Source organism: Phodopus roborovskii, unplaced genomic scaffold, assembly GCF_943737965.1.
Source record: "Phodopus roborovskii unplaced genomic scaffold, PHOROB, whole genome shotgun sequence".
NCBI lineage: Eukaryota > Metazoa > Chordata > Mammalia > Rodentia > Cricetidae > Phodopus > Phodopus roborovskii.
Window position 1 is genome coordinate 73,814,913 of NW_026126418.1, and position 16,262 is coordinate 73,831,174.

Consider the following 16,262-nt stretch of genomic DNA (forward strand, 5'->3'; position numbering starts at 1 on the left):
CTTACATCCCCAGCCCTTGGGTGGTCCTGGCTACTCCTAGCCCAGCGTGTGTGACCCATGAGTGTCAGTGTCTTGGCCAAGGGAGCTGAACTGCAGCCTCCTGCTGACCCAGCTCCCACCTTGTCACTGGTCACAGGCCTCTCTGATGCATCCTCTTCCAGGGTTTCCAGAATCTTCTTTCACTGAGCAACCCATCTGACCTGGTCTCAGACGCCCTTGATGGGATGACGGGACATGCTGGGCCAGCTTCGGGGCACCAGCCTAGTCGCTGAGAGTTGCTGTGTGTGTGTGTGTGTGTGGGGGGGGCTGGGCAGGCCCAGATTCAAGTCTTATTTATTTTTTACTTTTAATACGGCAGCGCCTTCCTGAGCCTGGTGAGGCATCAGGTACACATTTGCTGTTGTTGGGATGTCTCTGGCCTGGCTGGACCTCAGAGTTGTGGTGGAAGCTTTAAACTGCAATGTTGGGCAGGATGCCTGCAGGGAGTCAAGGCAGAGCCTGGGCCAAGGACGGTGGACTCTGAAGCCTCCTCTTCTCCCTTCTCGCACTTACCCAACTCTCATGAAGCCGTGCCCCACCCTGGGGTTAGCACTGATTCAGCAGTAGCTGTGGGGCTGACAGGCCCATGGTCACCCCCATCCTCCCTCCCCCTGCCTCATTGTCTCCAGGAGGATTCCCACGGCCTCTGAGGCCTGCTGCTCTGCGGGATTTTACAAAACAGCCATGCCAAACACATTCCTCGCTCATTTTCCCCTCCTTCCTCCTATCAGAATTTGGACAAATCCAGCCTCAGTCCAGGAAAGGGCTGCATGACAGGCTGGCTTTGTGGAGTGGTGGGTGAGCTGAGCTACCCAGAGCACATGCCCTCTCTGCTGTAAGTGAGGCAGGGCTGGGGTGCAGACTGAGTGTGGTAATGTGGGATGAGCCCTGGGTTCTCAGCTCCTCGCTGGGTCCGAGGGTTACACCCATCATACCCTGTCTGTGCGACTGTGGCAATGACAGAGCCTTTCTGGGTCGCAATCTCCTCCTCTACAGAGTGGTTATGACATGGGCCCTGCCTCAGAGAGCCATTGATAGGGTGAAACACCTTCCTAGGCCACTAACTCTAGGGACCTGGAGATGGGTAGTGAGTCCCCAGGATTAGGGATTAGGTCTTTGGAATTGTCAGTGGAGGCAGGTGGTCTGTCCTTGCTTCTAGCCCTTTCCTTATACAGGGGAAACTAAGGCCCAGGGAGGAGAGCTTCATGAACCCCAGGTTGAGGCTCTATTTGCAGGTTTTTAGGGCCAGGAGGCTCTTCTGAGCCCTCTCAGTGCCTCAGTTTCCCCATTTATATAAATTGGGGCATCCAGGCAGGACAGTACTGAACCTGCTGCTCTGGAGATCATGGACTCACCCTCTCTGTGCTGAAATAGCTTCAGCACCGGAGAGAAGCAAACTGCTAGGAGAAGCAAGTGTTGGCTGGCAGGCTTGGGGCTGTAGCTCAGCTGGGGGAGTGTGTACCTGATGTGCATGGGTCTCCGGGTCGATCCCTGACATTTGGACAGGGTGGTGGTACATGCCTGCAGGACCAGGCGTTCAAAGTCATCTTTGGCTATGTAGGGTTAGAGGCCAGCCTGGGCTACGTGAGAGCTTGTCTCAAAAGAAGGAGGAAGAAGAAAAGGCTAGTTAACTTTAGATGAATTGAATCATGAGTCAGTGACTCAGATGTATGAGAGTGAGGAGACTCATCTGCACCCCCAACCCCTGCATCTTGAGGCCCAAGCCTGTGGCTGCCACACCTTTCCCTCACCAGATCCTTTCTGCCAATAGGAGTCAATCTTACTCTGGGACTGTGTTTAGCATATGAGACCATTACTTTCCAACTGTCTTCACACGGCCTACCGGTCACTTCCACCATAGCCTGGCTTATTTTTCTGTCTTGGGTGGACTGATTTAAGCTTGTGAGTCCCACTCCTGCAGTTAGCTGGTGCTTGCTTGCTTACATGGTGTCCTAGGTGTGAGCCAGGCAGCAAAGGAGCATGCAGCCCCCTTAGGGAAGCCTTTCCCCACTTACCACCCCCGTCCGACTCGCCTGGTGCTGGTCACAGGTGAGGCCGAGCCTCTCACAGGCCTGTTGGATGTGGTTTTACTTAGTGTGTGTGGCCACACTGACCAGCTTCCTGTTGGGAGTGGGTGCAGACATGGCTCACAACCAAAGCCTTGCCCAGCATGTGAGAGACAGAGGTGGCCAGCCCCAGTTTGGGTGAAAGGGCATTTGTATTTTGTGTGAACAGCTCGATTTCCTAGCAGTCCATGGTGACCTCATACTCACTCATGCGTCCCCTTTCAGAGAAAACTGAGAAGATCCTGCGAGAGTTCCTTCGATTCTACGAGGACCAATATGGTGTCTCCCTCTTCAACAGCATGCGCCATGAGATCGAGGGCACCGGGCCACCGCAGGCGCAGCTGCTCTGGCGCAAGGTGAGAGGCACAGAGAGGGTCCAGCCTGGGGTCTGCCCCCCCTCTCCCATGAGGCCTTTGATGTGGCCTCTCTGGGCCTTAGTTCCCCGTGTTGCTGGCCTGGTCTCTAAGGGTCCCTCTCCCCTAACCCCCTCCCAGCCCCCCACTGCCAGTACGACCTCTTCATTGTCACAGCTGCATTCTGCAGTCTTGAGAGCTCCGGTTCCTCCCCTCCACAGTGGAAGTGGCATGGTCCCGGCTTCATGAATGCATCAACACTGTCCCAGGCCACGTGCCCTGGGTCCCCTCCCCTGCCTTGTCACTCATTATCCTATTACTGGCATTAGCATTAGGTTTGCTGAGGGAGCTGCCTGGCTCTGTCCTGGAGTCAGTGAAGTATGACGTGGGGACCCTGTGATAGGCCTGGTGAAATCACGAAGGAAACAGTTGGTTGGTTTGGCTGCTGAGTTGCCCAGCTTGAGGCAGAGGCTAGCTCTGTGAAATGCTACCCAGGGCTCTCTGAAGGGAAATCTTTGATGATGACTGTGGTCGTGCTTTCTTGGCCTGCCAGCCTCAAATGGAGACTTATTATTAGTTATGAAAGCTTGGCCTTAGCTTAGGCCTTTCCTCAATTAGCTCTTATAACTTAAATTAACCCATTTATATTAATCTATATTTTTGCCACGTGGCTCAGTTACCTCTCCTCTCTACCATATGTCTCGCTGGCATCTCTGGTGTGCCTAGATTCATCCTGAATTCCTCTCTCTGCCCAGAAGTCCTGCCTGTTCTCTCCTGCCTAGCTATTGTCCATTCAGCTCCTTATTAAACCAGTCGAAAGGCACCTTGGCAAAGACACATCTTCACAGTGTACGAAAAAGATTATCCCACAACACATCCCTCTGCTGACTGCAGGGTCAAGAGCTAAGTCTACGTGCTAAGGCTACAAGTAGAGCTCTAGGTAACAGATAGTGAATAGCTGTTTACATACTACAGTGGGGCCTGGGAATGTGACTGGGTGGGTATAGACACTTGAGTTTTGGCTGCTCCACTGAGGCCCTGAGGGCTGGGGAGGGGTTGGCTGTGGGAGGGGACTGACAAACAAGGGAATCAGGATGTACAAAGTCCCAAGCTTAGCCCGGAGTGCCTGTGCTGGGCCTGGGAAGGAAGCAGACAAATCTGGCTTAGATTCCGAGCCTAGGACCCTTCCACCCTGCCTGTAGCTTGCCCTGAGAGGAGGGAAGGGGTGGGCTGTTTGTCTCTGCTCCAGGTATCCCGACTATAGAGCAGAGGTGTCTGGATGTGGCCTGGCCTTGGCTTTGGCAGGTGTATGTCTGCATCTGTGTGGCAAAGAAAGGAAGGCTTGGATTCAGCCCAGATGAGCAGGGTCTAAAACTGCTTTTCCTATCTAGAAGGCAAGGTCACAGGCAAGTCCACCATGGTGACACAAACCCGTAATCCCAGTATTTTTGAAGCTGATGTCTAAGCCATCCTAGGCTACTTACTACATGGTAGGCACCAGGCCAAGGAGGTCTATATCCTAGGACCCTGTCTCAAAACAAGAACAAAAACAAACCCAGACAAAAGGTTCCCAAGAGCCTAGGATAAGCAGGGCTGATGCTGCTGTAAGCATTTCTCTGTGTGTCTGACTTCACACTCATAGGACTGTGTCTCATTGCAGACAAACAGGACATGTAGCCAGAGGAGTGGCCTGAAAGTTCTTCACAGTCCTTCATGGCCAGGGGCTTTCTTTGATGGCTAATGGAACTGACAGCCATTAAAGTCATGACAGTAATAGAAGGGGAATAGTATTAGTCACTAGAGTAATCACAATCATTTTCTAAAGAAACAATTATTGCAGTAATTAATAAGTACAAATAGGTCTGGGTGAGGTGATGGGCCTGTGACCCCGGCACTCTGGGGGTTGAGGCAGGAGCAGCCGGAGTGAAGGCTATCCGGGGTACACTGGTGGAAAACCTCACTCCCACCCCATCCCTGCTCTGAGGGTCACTGAGCACAGAGGAGCTGTGGAGTCACTTGATTTGTAGGGTCTGGAATATTGTGTACCTCCCGCAGGCCTTGCTCTCAAAATAGGACTCCACCATTTGAGAAAACCCAGGCTAACCTATCACTGTAGCTGAGGATGACCTTGGGTTTCTGGTCCCCTTGCCTTCTACCTCCCTCTTGAATCCTGGATTAGAGGCTTATTTGCAACATCTCAGTTTACCTTTGGAAAAAAAATCTTAAAAATAAAATCTAACCCAGCAGGCAGGCAGCCTCAGTGCGGTGGCCCAGGATTTGGGGGGTGTGCTCTGTGGTGGGGTACAGAGCCTGGCTTTCATGGCACAGCCAACCCTCTGGGCCTTCCCGTCACCAGCAGATGCCTAGCTGAGACATCCCGGTCGGATATTCCCAGGGTGTTAGGAAACCCTGGCTTTTCTTTCTAGAAAAGACAGATTGGGGGGCTGGGTTTCAGAAGTCTAAATATAGGTCACCAAGTGGAGGCCTTCTGACAAGGGCAAAGCCCACGGTGGGGGAGGGGAGCAGACCCATTTTTTCCTGTAAATATTTTCTTCTGGAGAGGAAACTGGCCTCAGGTCCTATTGTTTGAGCACAATGGGCTCTCTCCTTTTAAGAGTGTAGCTTTCCCCTGAGAAGCTGCAGCGGGGAGTGAGGGAAAGGAGCCAGGGAAGAGCTCAGGAGGAGAGGCAAGAGGCCTGAGGGGGGTAGGCACAGAGTCATAATCAATCCCATCAATACATGTAATACTGGTCTGTTTTGTCACTGATAGGACATTTATCATAGAATAGACAGAACTTGCCTAGAAATGGAGATCCCTAGACATCCCCCCTCCAAGTCCCACAATGCATTGTGGCTTTTGTACCTCCTTCCTTCCAGAAGTTTCCTCTGTGGCATCAGCTTGGGTAAAGATGCCCCCATCCCATGTCTAAGTCAGTGCAGAGGCTGGGAGTGTCTTGTCACTCTGGCAGACTCCTGATGTGGCCACTGTTCCATGTGCTGCCTGCCTGGTGTTTGCCGCAGTCACCTTTTCACAGATGAGGGAAGTGACCCCCAGTCTGCTTGTCTTTGTAGGGTTTTGTAGGAACTTCTCAGCTTGCCTGCAGCCCACACAGCTCACCTATTTGCCTGGACACTGGTCCGACATCTCTCTCCACCCAGACTCAGGGAGGGATACCAACCACCTGAGCAGCCGGAAGAACCTGGATGCTCTCTGGATATAAGTTTAAGTCTTCATTGCTCTGAGGGGAATTGAGGCCTAGAGCTGGGCAGATGCTTGTCCAGGTTCTAGGACCTTTTAAGTCCTATTGGTGTGTCCCCTGCTGGGTGGATGCTGTACCCTGAAGTACAGGTGGATAGGGAAAGCAGCTGCTCCCCAGTTCCCTCCCTAGGTGCCCTCTGAATGAATGCCCAGGCTGGGCATTCCTATCTGAACCCTGAGTGAGCCCCTCACTGCCCCGAACCTCAGGCCTTTATCTGTGCAGTGGGTGCAGTGCAGCCTGACCTTGAAGTCCTGACGAGGCCAGGGATTTGGGGTGTGTGTGTGTGTGTGGGGTACCCTATGAGGAGTTAAAATGCAGGCTGTGCTGCCACCTGTTGGGACCCTTGTTCCTTCTTGGCCTTACTCTTAACTTCCTGCTCACAGGTGCCCCTGGATGAGCGCATCATCTTCTCTGGGAACCTTTTCCAGTACCAGGAAGACAATAAGAAGTGGAGAAACCGCTTCAGCCTGGTGCCCCACAACTATGGGCTGGTGCTATACGAGAACCACGTGGTGAGCACAGCTTCCTGGCAGCCAGCCACCCTCCTCTGCACTTCCCTAGTTCCTACTCCATGACCTGGTCCACATCTGAGACCCCCCCCCCCATGCAATCCCCCTTTACGCCTGCCAACTAGCATCTCTCCAGGCCCAAAGCAGAATTTCGAGTCGTCTCCATTTCTCCAAACCTGTTTCCCCGGGAGCTCTTTTTCTCAATGTCCTTTTACCCTTTGTCCAGGTGTCCATCTTACCCTGTAACTCCCTCCCTCACCACAGAGCCTGCCCTCTGCTTGCCATGGCCAGCCTTCCTGCCTCTCAGAGCAGCTGTTTGCTGGCCAGTCTGCCCCTGCATGCCACTCTCTAGACGGGCTCCTGCATTCTCCTTCCCCAATGCTCCTTGCCCTGATGTGGGTCTGAGAAGAAATGGGGGCTGGCGTGTCTTGTCTTTGCTTTGGGCCCTTGGGGGAAGTCCCACCCGGTTATGTTACGGACTTTATTTCATTAGCCATATTTTTCTTCAGCACTGCCCCGAAGACAGGCCTGTCTGACCTGTTTCAGAGCATATCTGTCTGCCCCCTAGTGGTAGACAACTGCGTTGCAGCCCTGATGTGTGGGCAGTTGGGTCCCAATTGCTCCCCTTTCCATTGTTGTAGGGAAAGCTGGGCACCAACTTAACTCTCTTTTGAAACACTGTGAAATTTAGAACCTTGAAATTTTGGGTGAGCTGTTCAATGTGATGTCAAAGCCCTTGATTTCTGAGGACAGCCCTGGTTCAGATCCAATACCTACCTCCCGTCCATGTGAATTGGAGATGAGCCACCTCTTGTATTGTGAGATCATCTGTGAAAGTGTCCCCAGCGCAGTGTCTAATATGTAACAGTCAATTATAGACTCGCTGGTCACAGAGGCAACAATGGCAGCCGTTGAAGTAGCCGCCCCTGTGCCAAAGCTTACATGCTAGGCTGTGCTAAGCATTTTGTGCGATGCTTCCCCTCCTTCCTTGCCCAGCTCCTGAGGTCAGCAGGCAGAGCTGGGTCTCGTTACTACTCCACTCCATCTCCAGTCAGTAGGACAGTCTGTTGTGGGGACCAAACTCAGGCAGGCACTCCGCATGAATCTGCATCCCAGCCTAGTCCTCTCCTCCCCCACCTTGGACAAGTAGCTGAGTCATCCCTGGAACCAGCTGGAAATGGGGGCTTGTGCTTGGCTACATCGTTAACCTTGAGGCGCCATTCTCTTGCTCTCTTCAGGCCTATGAGCGGCAGATGCCACCCAGAGCCATCATCAACAGTGCAGGCTACAAAGTTCTTACCTCTGTAGACCAGTACCTGGAGCTTGTTGGCAACTCCCTACCAGGTAAAGGACCAATGGCTCCCGGCCCTACTGTCCTGCATGGGCCTGAGGATTGGTCAGGGAAGGGGATGATCCTGAGCCCATTGCTTGGGCTCCATCTAGCAGGGCAGCCAGTGGGGCCTAGAATGTCTGCAGATTTCTTGAACAAACCGAGCTCTCAAAGGGGAGGCTCCAAAGGCCTGTGACTGTGAGGTAGAGCTTGCCCCAGGCTGTATATGGATAGGGTCTGAGCCAGGCCCTGGCTATGCCAAAGCCACATGTACCAGAGTTCTGTGGTGGAGGATCTTCTCACCTCCCTGAGACCATGGTGGTGACCCTGCAGTAGATGCCAAGGGTTTCTAAGGCATTGTCTTAAACCTCCCCATTCCACTCACCCGCTGAGGCTTCCAGAGTCTTACAGAGCCCCCACCTGGGACATGAGACTCAGGACTGAAGCCTGTGTGGTGGTAGATGCTGGGTAGGAGTCCATCTTCCTGGACTCCAGAACTGACTCTTGATCTTTGTGTGGGGTCTACACAGGTAAAGCCCCCTCCTCCTCTAATATCAGGTTCTTTAGCATCAACTGAACCCTGGCACTGAGAGGGCCTGCGGGCCTTGGGGTGTGGCCCTGTAAGCATACCCCAGCCACCCAAAGCTGGACCACAGGCAACTGTCATATTATTGACCACAGTGGTGAGCCCAGAACCTGTTGTCTTGCTGGACCAAAATATCTAAGAGTGCCAAAGAGATAGAGAAAAAAATCTTTTCTGTTTATTTTGTTTGCCCACATGCCTCCCTCCTTCCCTGGATATTTAAACCATCAGTTTGGCCTCTGCTGTTGAAATTTGAAGGGAAACTCAAGAGGCCGGACCCCGTCATTGAGCCTTACACATGCTCAAGGTGGGTGTGACCTGTTTCCAGTTCTAGAAGGAGGAGCCACACAGTGCCAGGTTTCTCAGTTACTGTGGCTGAGCCATGAGGTCGAAATGAAGGTCAGCTGCTGATGGGCTATCCCTAGGACAGGACAATCCTCTCACAACGGCTATCTCTGCAGGGACCACATCGAAATCGGGCTCCACCCCCATCCTTAAGTGCCCCACGCAGTTCCCGCTCATCCTGTGGCATCCTTATGCCCGCCACTATTACTTCTGCATGATGACGGAAGCTGAACAGGACAAGTGGCAGGCTGTGCTTCAGGACTGCATCCGACACTGCAACAATGGTGAGGTGCCAGCAGGCGGCCCCCTTACTGATGTGCTGAATGGCGACACCCAGTGGTTGCATGTAGCATGGCACCCCTGCTCTGCGATCAGCTCTCACTTCCCTTCTGAGGTTGTGAAGAATTTTGATTATCATCCTTAATCTTTCTCCTTGGTGAAAATACTTCTGTTTTGCCAAGGCAACATTAGAAGGTTGTTCTCCAAAGACTGTGCTTGTAGAGCCCCTGAACCCCAATGCCACTATCTAGCAATGTGATATTAGGAGACTTTGTAGTTATTAGTGATGTTGCTGTAACAATCATACCCAAAAAAAGGTAACTTAAAAGGAAAAACAAGGTTTACTTTGGCTTGCATTTCAAGGGTGCATATAGTCTACCATGGCAGGGAGGTGGCAGGAGGTCACACTGCATCTGGAGTCAGGAAGCAGAGAGCAATGGAGACCTCTGTCAGCCCCTTTCTCCTTAATTCTGTCTGGGACCCCAGCCTATGGAGTGCCACCTGTATTTAGGGGGAGTGTTCCATCTCAGTTAGTCCAGTCTAGAAACTTCCTCAAAGATATGCCCAGAGGTTTGTTTCCATGGTGATTCAAAGTTGACAATCAAGATTAACTTTCATGGAGACTGACTTCCCTCTTGAGTTCTATGTAAAATGGCGATAGGATCCCTTTTGTATCGGGGCACTGTGCAGATTCATAGCATAAGTTTACTTTGTGCTTGGTCAAGATTTTTCTTACAGCTGGGTGTAATGGTTTTCGGAGGTTCCCTGTGAATTCAAGCCCAGCCTGGGCTACATAGTGATTCTAGGATAGCCTGGGCTACAGTGAGATTCTGTTATACCACACACCAAAATATTTCTTATACTTTCCTTCTTTACACATGGTAATCTGTAAAGGTCCCTCCCTCCACCTCTCCCCCCCTTCCATCCCTCCCTCCTTCCATCCCCCTTTCCACCCCTCCCTCCTTCCATCCCCCTTTCCACCCCTCCCTCCCTCCATCCCCCTTTCCACCCCTCCCTCCTTCCATCCCCCTTTCCACCCCTCCCTCCCTCCTTCCCTTACTTGTAAACTCATTGTTTGACTCTTCATTTTTCTCATGTATTTGACAAACATTTATGGCATCTATTCTGAGCTTATAGAAAGGAACGAGGAGGCATGCTCCCTGCACGCCTACAGCCAGCTGTGTGGGATGGAGAGACAGATGTGGCACAGATGAGCTACCAGGATGCAGGAGCCTGTGTGTGTTGGGGGAGGTGCTGTCCTGTGACTAGGGAGGAGGTGATGGGCAGGCACGGGGGTGGGAGGGGGGAAGGAGTGTCCTCTCTAAGAGGCTGTGGCCCTGTAAAGGGTGACTTGGAATGGGGACCGTACTCTGTGTGTGTGTGTGTGTGTGTGTGTGTGTGTGTGTGTGTGTGTGAGAGAGAGAGAGAGAGAGAGAGAGAGATAGTTCAAGAGGCAAGGTCTAGAGGGCATTATGGGGGGGGGTGAGGAATTCTAAAGACTTAGGGTTGTCTCCCAGTGTGAGGTGAGGAGGGTCTTTCTGCCCCTGGAGAAGGAATAACCCTGGCCTGGTCATGTGGTCCCAGAGGCAGAGAGGCCCAAAGCCGCTCTCACCCTGATGGTGAGGGGGTGTAGGCACCTGGCTGAACTCAGCTCACCCCACCTCTCTAGAGGCCTCCACCCCTTCTGGAATCTGTCAGATGGGAGGGAACCAGGCCAAGACCAGCACCTGGACTGGGCCCTGCCCTGCTGCCTACAAAGGGGCTCCTGTCCCCAGGTCCCTGGGGCTGTGGCTTTGGCTCAGGACCTGGCTGCCTGGCCTTGGGCACTCTCCGTCCTCACCCATTGCTGGCCCATGAGTCCTCTGCAGGTCCCCAGGGCTGCTGGCTTATCCACTATGGCAGAGTAGGGGACCCCAGGCCAGGTAGGAGTTGGTGAGGAGACTGTGGGAGGAGTAACTGTTCAGTTCCCTGGGGTGTACTGCAGTAGGGACTGACATGGAGGTGCCCTCAGAGAATGAGCTGGTTCAGATGCTTGAGCAAAGCTGTAGCTGGGCGAGCATCTCCACACTTTTCGGCGGGAAGGTCTTGGGTGTTGTGGGTTAGGAGGTACCAAGGAGCTGTGACAGAGTCCCTACTCCCAGACCAGCTCTCTTGCCCCTGCAGCGGCTGACAAGGCTAGTTCCAGACATGGCCCTTCCCTCCACCCCAGGACGGTGAGAAAGTTCTCTGCTTCCTCCCTTGTTGAGGCTGGGCCTGGAATTTGTGGAGCCTGGAATTGCTCACTCCTAGCCCTGCCAGGAAATGGGGGTGGATGGGTGGGGGAAGGACGCCAAGCTGGGTGGCTGCCAGCCTGGCTAGGGCCCCTTCACATCCTGCATTCCTGGAGCACGGGGTGGGGGTGGGAGGGATGGGAGGGTTGGGGGTGAGGGGTTGGGGGTGGGGTGGTGATGGCAGCTTAGGGCACTGACCAGTCCTTCTGGGCCTGGTGTTCATGTCCTGCTCCATCTCTAGGCCTGACTAGACTAAGGCCGTCCTGGGTTCCATCCCTATTTAACTATTCCTTAATGACATATTTTATTCTCAAGTCTTTGCCTATCCCATCCTCGGTTTCTTTTGAGAGCCTGTGCTGGCCTCGAACTTGCTGTGTTCTTCCTGCCTTGACCACGCTCACCCCAGTGTTGGCGCATCACCACATGCACACACGCACGCAGCTGGAACTTCAGTTTCTTTGAAGCTAAGGCCAGCCTCCACCCTGCCCTATTCCCCTTCTTTGAGGGTTAAATGGGCTGAGATGTGTGAAATCTCAGCCCAGGGCTGGGTGACTTACATAACATGTAGTTTTCTTCTAGTTCTGGAGGTTAGAGAACCAGGAGGTCTGTGTCAGCAGCGGGGTTGTTCCTCTGCTGAGTACACTTTTTTTTTTTTTTTTTTTTTTTTGAGACAGAGTCTTGCCCAGGCTGGTCCCAAACTTCTAGACTCAAAGTGATCATTCTGTTTCAGATCTCTATAAATGCAAGGCCTTAGACTGTCTCAGTAGCTAGCTAAATAGATAGAAAGAATCCCCTTCTTTCTGGGTGAGGTATGATGGCTCAGACTTGGGCAACATAGTGAGTTCCAGGACACTCTGGGATAAGTTTAAAACCTGTCTAACAAACAAACAACAAAGCAAACACACACAGAGGCAACAGCTCAGTGAATAAAGTATTTATTGTAGGAGCCTGAGAGCCTAAGTTTGGATCTCTAACACCCACATCAAGTCTGGTGTAGCAGTGTGCATCTGTAACCCCAGTCCTGAGGGGCTGCAGCGGCCAGAGGCTCACCTGGCAGCCAGTCTAGCTGAAATGTACTCCAGGTTCACTGAGAGACCAAGTCTCAAAATATAATTTGGAGAGACTGAGACAGCTCAGTGGTTCGGTCCCAGTACCCACACATGGCTCGCATCCAGTTCTGGGGGCTCTCTTCTGGTCTCCTGGTCTCCTCAGGCACTGCACAAAATGGCACAGACATACATGCAGGCAAAATATCCATAAAATAAAATAACACAAAAAATTGAATTAAATTAAAAAAAAAGAAAGAAGATGGGGAGCGATAGAAGACAATTCACTCTTTTGGCTTCAACATGTACATACATGGCTAAGTAAAGGTGTGCGGGAGAGTGTGTGTGTGTGTGTGTGTGTGTGTGAGCGAGCACGTGTGTGGGCGTGTGCAAGCGCGCGCGCACACACACACACACACATGCACACAGAGAGACATTTCTCTTTTTTATGAAGATGCCAGTCCACCCGGATCTGAGCTTAGCCTTGCTCTTAGTAGCGAGAAGTCGATACAAATCCAGCCCATTCTGAGGTGTGTTGCTAGGTGAACACAGTGGACCATGGCAGGTCTCACAGGAGGAGCCCGAAGGGTCACTCTTAAACCTGTGCAGGTTGATGGCTGGATGTGAAGAATGGAGAAGGTCCTTAAGTGGGAGCCTCTGCTGTTGCCCTGGCTACTGCCCCACTTTCCCTGCCTGGAACGCCCTTGCCATACACACGCCTTCCTTGCCACAAGTAGAATGGAAATTCCTAGACCTGGGAGAGGCTTCGATTTGTGCATTGCCAGATTTTCCAGACAAAACTCAGGCTCCAGGAGACTCTGTCCTTCTGAGAGCCTGGCTGGGTTCCTCCCAGGCCCCCTGTGCTGCCCTGGCTTTGGTACCATCTCTGCTCAAGACCTTCTGCTCTGCCTGCAGCCTGGCCCTGTGTCCTTGAAATGTAGGGACAGGTGCTGTCGGCTCTGAGTGTCTGTGGCCATGGTAGAATCCCCTCTGGCTCTGACAGACTGATCCCTGTGGGCGGCTGGCTGTGGGGAAGGGAGGGGCTTTTTTTCTGTGGGATGACTCAGCCTGATGTCACTGTAGTGGGCGCTGGGGGTTGTGATGCACAGACTGTCATTTCCCCTTCTTGGGCTCTGGGGACACTGTGGTCAGAGGCACGTGGCTAGGTTTGGTGTACTAACCACGCTCCCTCCCTACTCAGATTTGGCCACTTCCTGCATCTTATTTCTTCAGCATTGGTCTGGGGTCCATGTTGTGTTCATTACTCACCTGCTCTGTAATATAGGCCACCATCATCACCAGTGGCAACAGCAATGAGAAATAGTATCTTTTTCTAGTGGTTAGCAGTGGTCATACTCCCATTTTCCCCTCCCACCCTCCTCCTTTCCCACTCCAGGGTTTGAACTCAGGGCCTTTTGTAGATTAGACAAACACTCTTAACACTGAGCCGTACTCCCAGCACTTTATTCAGTCAAGTTCTAGTGTCTGTCAGGGGCTGGGCATATCACATCATGCAGTGATCAAGTGCTTGCCTAACACTCAGGGCCCCTGGGTTCAATCTTCAGCACCTCAAAGACCCAAAGCCACGCAAAAGGCCCTGTGCCACTTTCGTGGACTTCCTGTGGCTCATTGTCTGTGCACTGCAGCTCAGAAAGTCTCCAGTGTGGGCAGGAGGCTGGGCTAGTAAGAGGAAACGGAGGCTCTTGTGGGGTTCGGGGATATAAAGCAAGGCCCAGAAAGCAGCCCAAGGGTCAAGTTCATCTCCTGGCCTCCTTTTGTTGCAAGGTGTATTGACAAAGACCAGCTCTGGCTGTGCGCAAGCTTAGGATTCTAGGTCTAATATTGGGACAGAGGTTGTCTGGCCTGTTCAGCTGGAAATGTTTACTGTCATGCCACCAGAGGGTCACAGGACACTAAAGGAGCCATTATGTGAGGACCAGGGCTAGCGTGTGGGTCTCAGGCATCTGAGAGCCATTTTGTGCAGTCTATGGGAGGGGTGACTTTGCCAGGCCTAGCTTGGCCATTCTTTACTTGAGGTTGCTTTTCTGTGATGTAGGGTTAATGACTGCTGGGTCGGGAGTGAGGGCACAGGGTTGCCAGGCTGCTGCAGGGTGTGTCACAGCTGCTCTTCCTGCTGTATGTGCCCTAGATGGAGTGAGTGCATGCTCTGGCTGGAAGAAGGTCTTATAGAAGATCGTTTGCTGACCTCCCATCTCCATTTTCTCTGTCCCGGGCAGGGATCCCTGAGAACTCCAAGGTGGAGGGCCCTGCATTCACTGATGCCATCCGCATGTACCGCCAGTCGAAGGAGCAGTATGGCACCTGGGAGATGCTGTGTGGGAACGAGGTGCAGGTGAGGGCAGAAGGGCCCATTGCGTAAGGCTGGTACCAGGGGCAGGGTTCTGGGGAGCAACAGGTTTGGGGAGAGATGGCAAGATCAGATTTGGGTGAGAACTACACATCTGTCGATGGTGTCCCTGGGTGCTGGGGGTGGGGAGCAGAGCAACTGTGAATAAGAAGGTCATAGCCCCCATCCCCAGGAGCTCTGCCGCAAAGGAGACACTGCTGACTCTGCAGACATGTTTGCATGTGCAGCCGAGTCGTGGGAGACATGCAGAGGCCTGAATTCAGGGCTGCTGTTAGGTGCCCAGGCAGATAAGTCTGTTACCTGTAGGGTGTGCTTGGGAGCTAGCTCAGCAGAGGTGTGGAGGAGACCCAGGGGAGGGGCCTTGAGTGACTGGAATCACAGAGAAGCAAACCAGGTGGGCAGGCACCAGCCCTGACTCCCACTTCTTGATCCTAGATCCTAAGCAACCTGGTGATGGAGGAGCTGGGCCCAGCACTGAAGGTAGAGCTTGGCCCACGGCTGAAGGGAAAGCCACAGGAGCGGCAGCGACAGTGGATCCAGGTGTGGGCATGGGGTGCCTTTGCAGGGACGAGGGTGTTGAGGGGGAATGGCTGGCTGGCTGCGCTTGGCCCTGGCACTGACGTCTCTGTTGTACTCACAGATCTCCGATGCTGTGTATCGGTTGGTGTTTGAGCAGGCCAAGGTGCACTTTGAGGAGGTACTGTTGAAGCTGCAGTTGTCCCGGCCAGCCATGGAGGCGGTCATTCGCACTGACATGGACCAGATCATTACCTCCAAGGAGCATCTGGCTAGCAAGATCCGGGGTAGGTGTTTGCACATGCCTCTCAGGACCAGGCCAGCTTCTCTGCAGCGTGGTCCATCACAGGCCTGTAGTTCCGCTGAGAAATCTCCTGCTAACTCTTCTCTTAAGTTGTGGGCTTTTTTTTTTTTTTTGACTTCTTGCTTTTCTACTCTTTTTGTTTTTTTGAGACAGGTTTTCTCTGTTTAGCTCTGGCTATACTGGAACTCATTCTGTAGACCAGGCTGGCCTCAAACTCAGAGAGCCATCTGTCTCTGCCTCCTGAGTCTTGGGATGAAAGGCATGCACCACCACTGCTCATTATAAATTTTGTTTCTTCAGATTTGATTCTGGAGGTGCTGGGAATTGAACCTAGGGCTTCATCCATGCTGGATAAGCACTCTGTCCTTGAGCTGCAGCTTCAGCCTCTTTTTTTTTTTTTTTTTTTTTTTTAAAACTGAGACAAAGTGTAAGCTACCCAGGTGAGGCTTGAATTTATAATCCTGCCTCAGCCTCCCGAGTTCCTTGGATGACAAGCTTTTTTGACTCTAGATCAGATTTTGAAAGTGGAGATTTTTGTCTTTGAGGTTCAGGCCTCTTGTTTATCCTCAGCCAACTCAGGTCTGGTGACATGTCATCTGGTGGACCATCATGTCACCTTGGAAATGCTTAACTTCCCTGGATTGCATATGTTCCCTTCATCATCCACTTCGTGTTCCTTTGACACACAGTACCAGCAGGCAGTGGCTTTCTGTGGGGATTGTGAACCAGCTGCAGTCATGGGAGTTTAGTGGGAGTTGACTGAGAGTTGACATTTATTGTGTTCAGTAAGTATTACCACTTGAGTAAAAATGCTGTGCTTCCAATGTTCTAATTACTGGTGGTGGAGTCGTGCTTGAAGCTGCCTGGACCCACGGAGGCACCTGTGTTGCAAATTCTTTTCTTCCTTCCTTTCTTTTTGTGGGACACAGCCCAGGCTGGCCTTAAAGTTGTAGCTTCAAATGTGTGGCAGAGGATGACCTTAACTAATTCATAC

At 52.4% G+C, this 16,262-nt stretch overlaps 1 protein-coding gene across 1 annotated transcript in view; it reads left to right on the plus strand.

Annotated features, from left to right (window-relative positions):
- The window catches only part of Niban2 (niban apoptosis regulator 2), a 46,176-nt gene that overhangs the window by 26,269 nt on the left and 3,645 nt on the right, over positions 1 to 16,262 (plus strand). Inside the window, exons 2-8 of the mRNA XM_051185226.1 lie at positions 2,331 to 2,461; positions 6,102 to 6,230; positions 7,466 to 7,571; positions 8,602 to 8,769; positions 14,318 to 14,433; positions 14,884 to 14,988; positions 15,089 to 15,251. Of these exons, the coding sequence (XP_051041183.1) occupies positions 2,331 to 2,461; positions 6,102 to 6,230; positions 7,466 to 7,571; positions 8,602 to 8,769; positions 14,318 to 14,433; positions 14,884 to 14,988; positions 15,089 to 15,251 (918 nt within the window). The remainder of the gene's footprint in view (positions 1 to 2,330; positions 2,462 to 6,101; positions 6,231 to 7,465; positions 7,572 to 8,601; positions 8,770 to 14,317; positions 14,434 to 14,883; positions 14,989 to 15,088; positions 15,252 to 16,262) is intronic.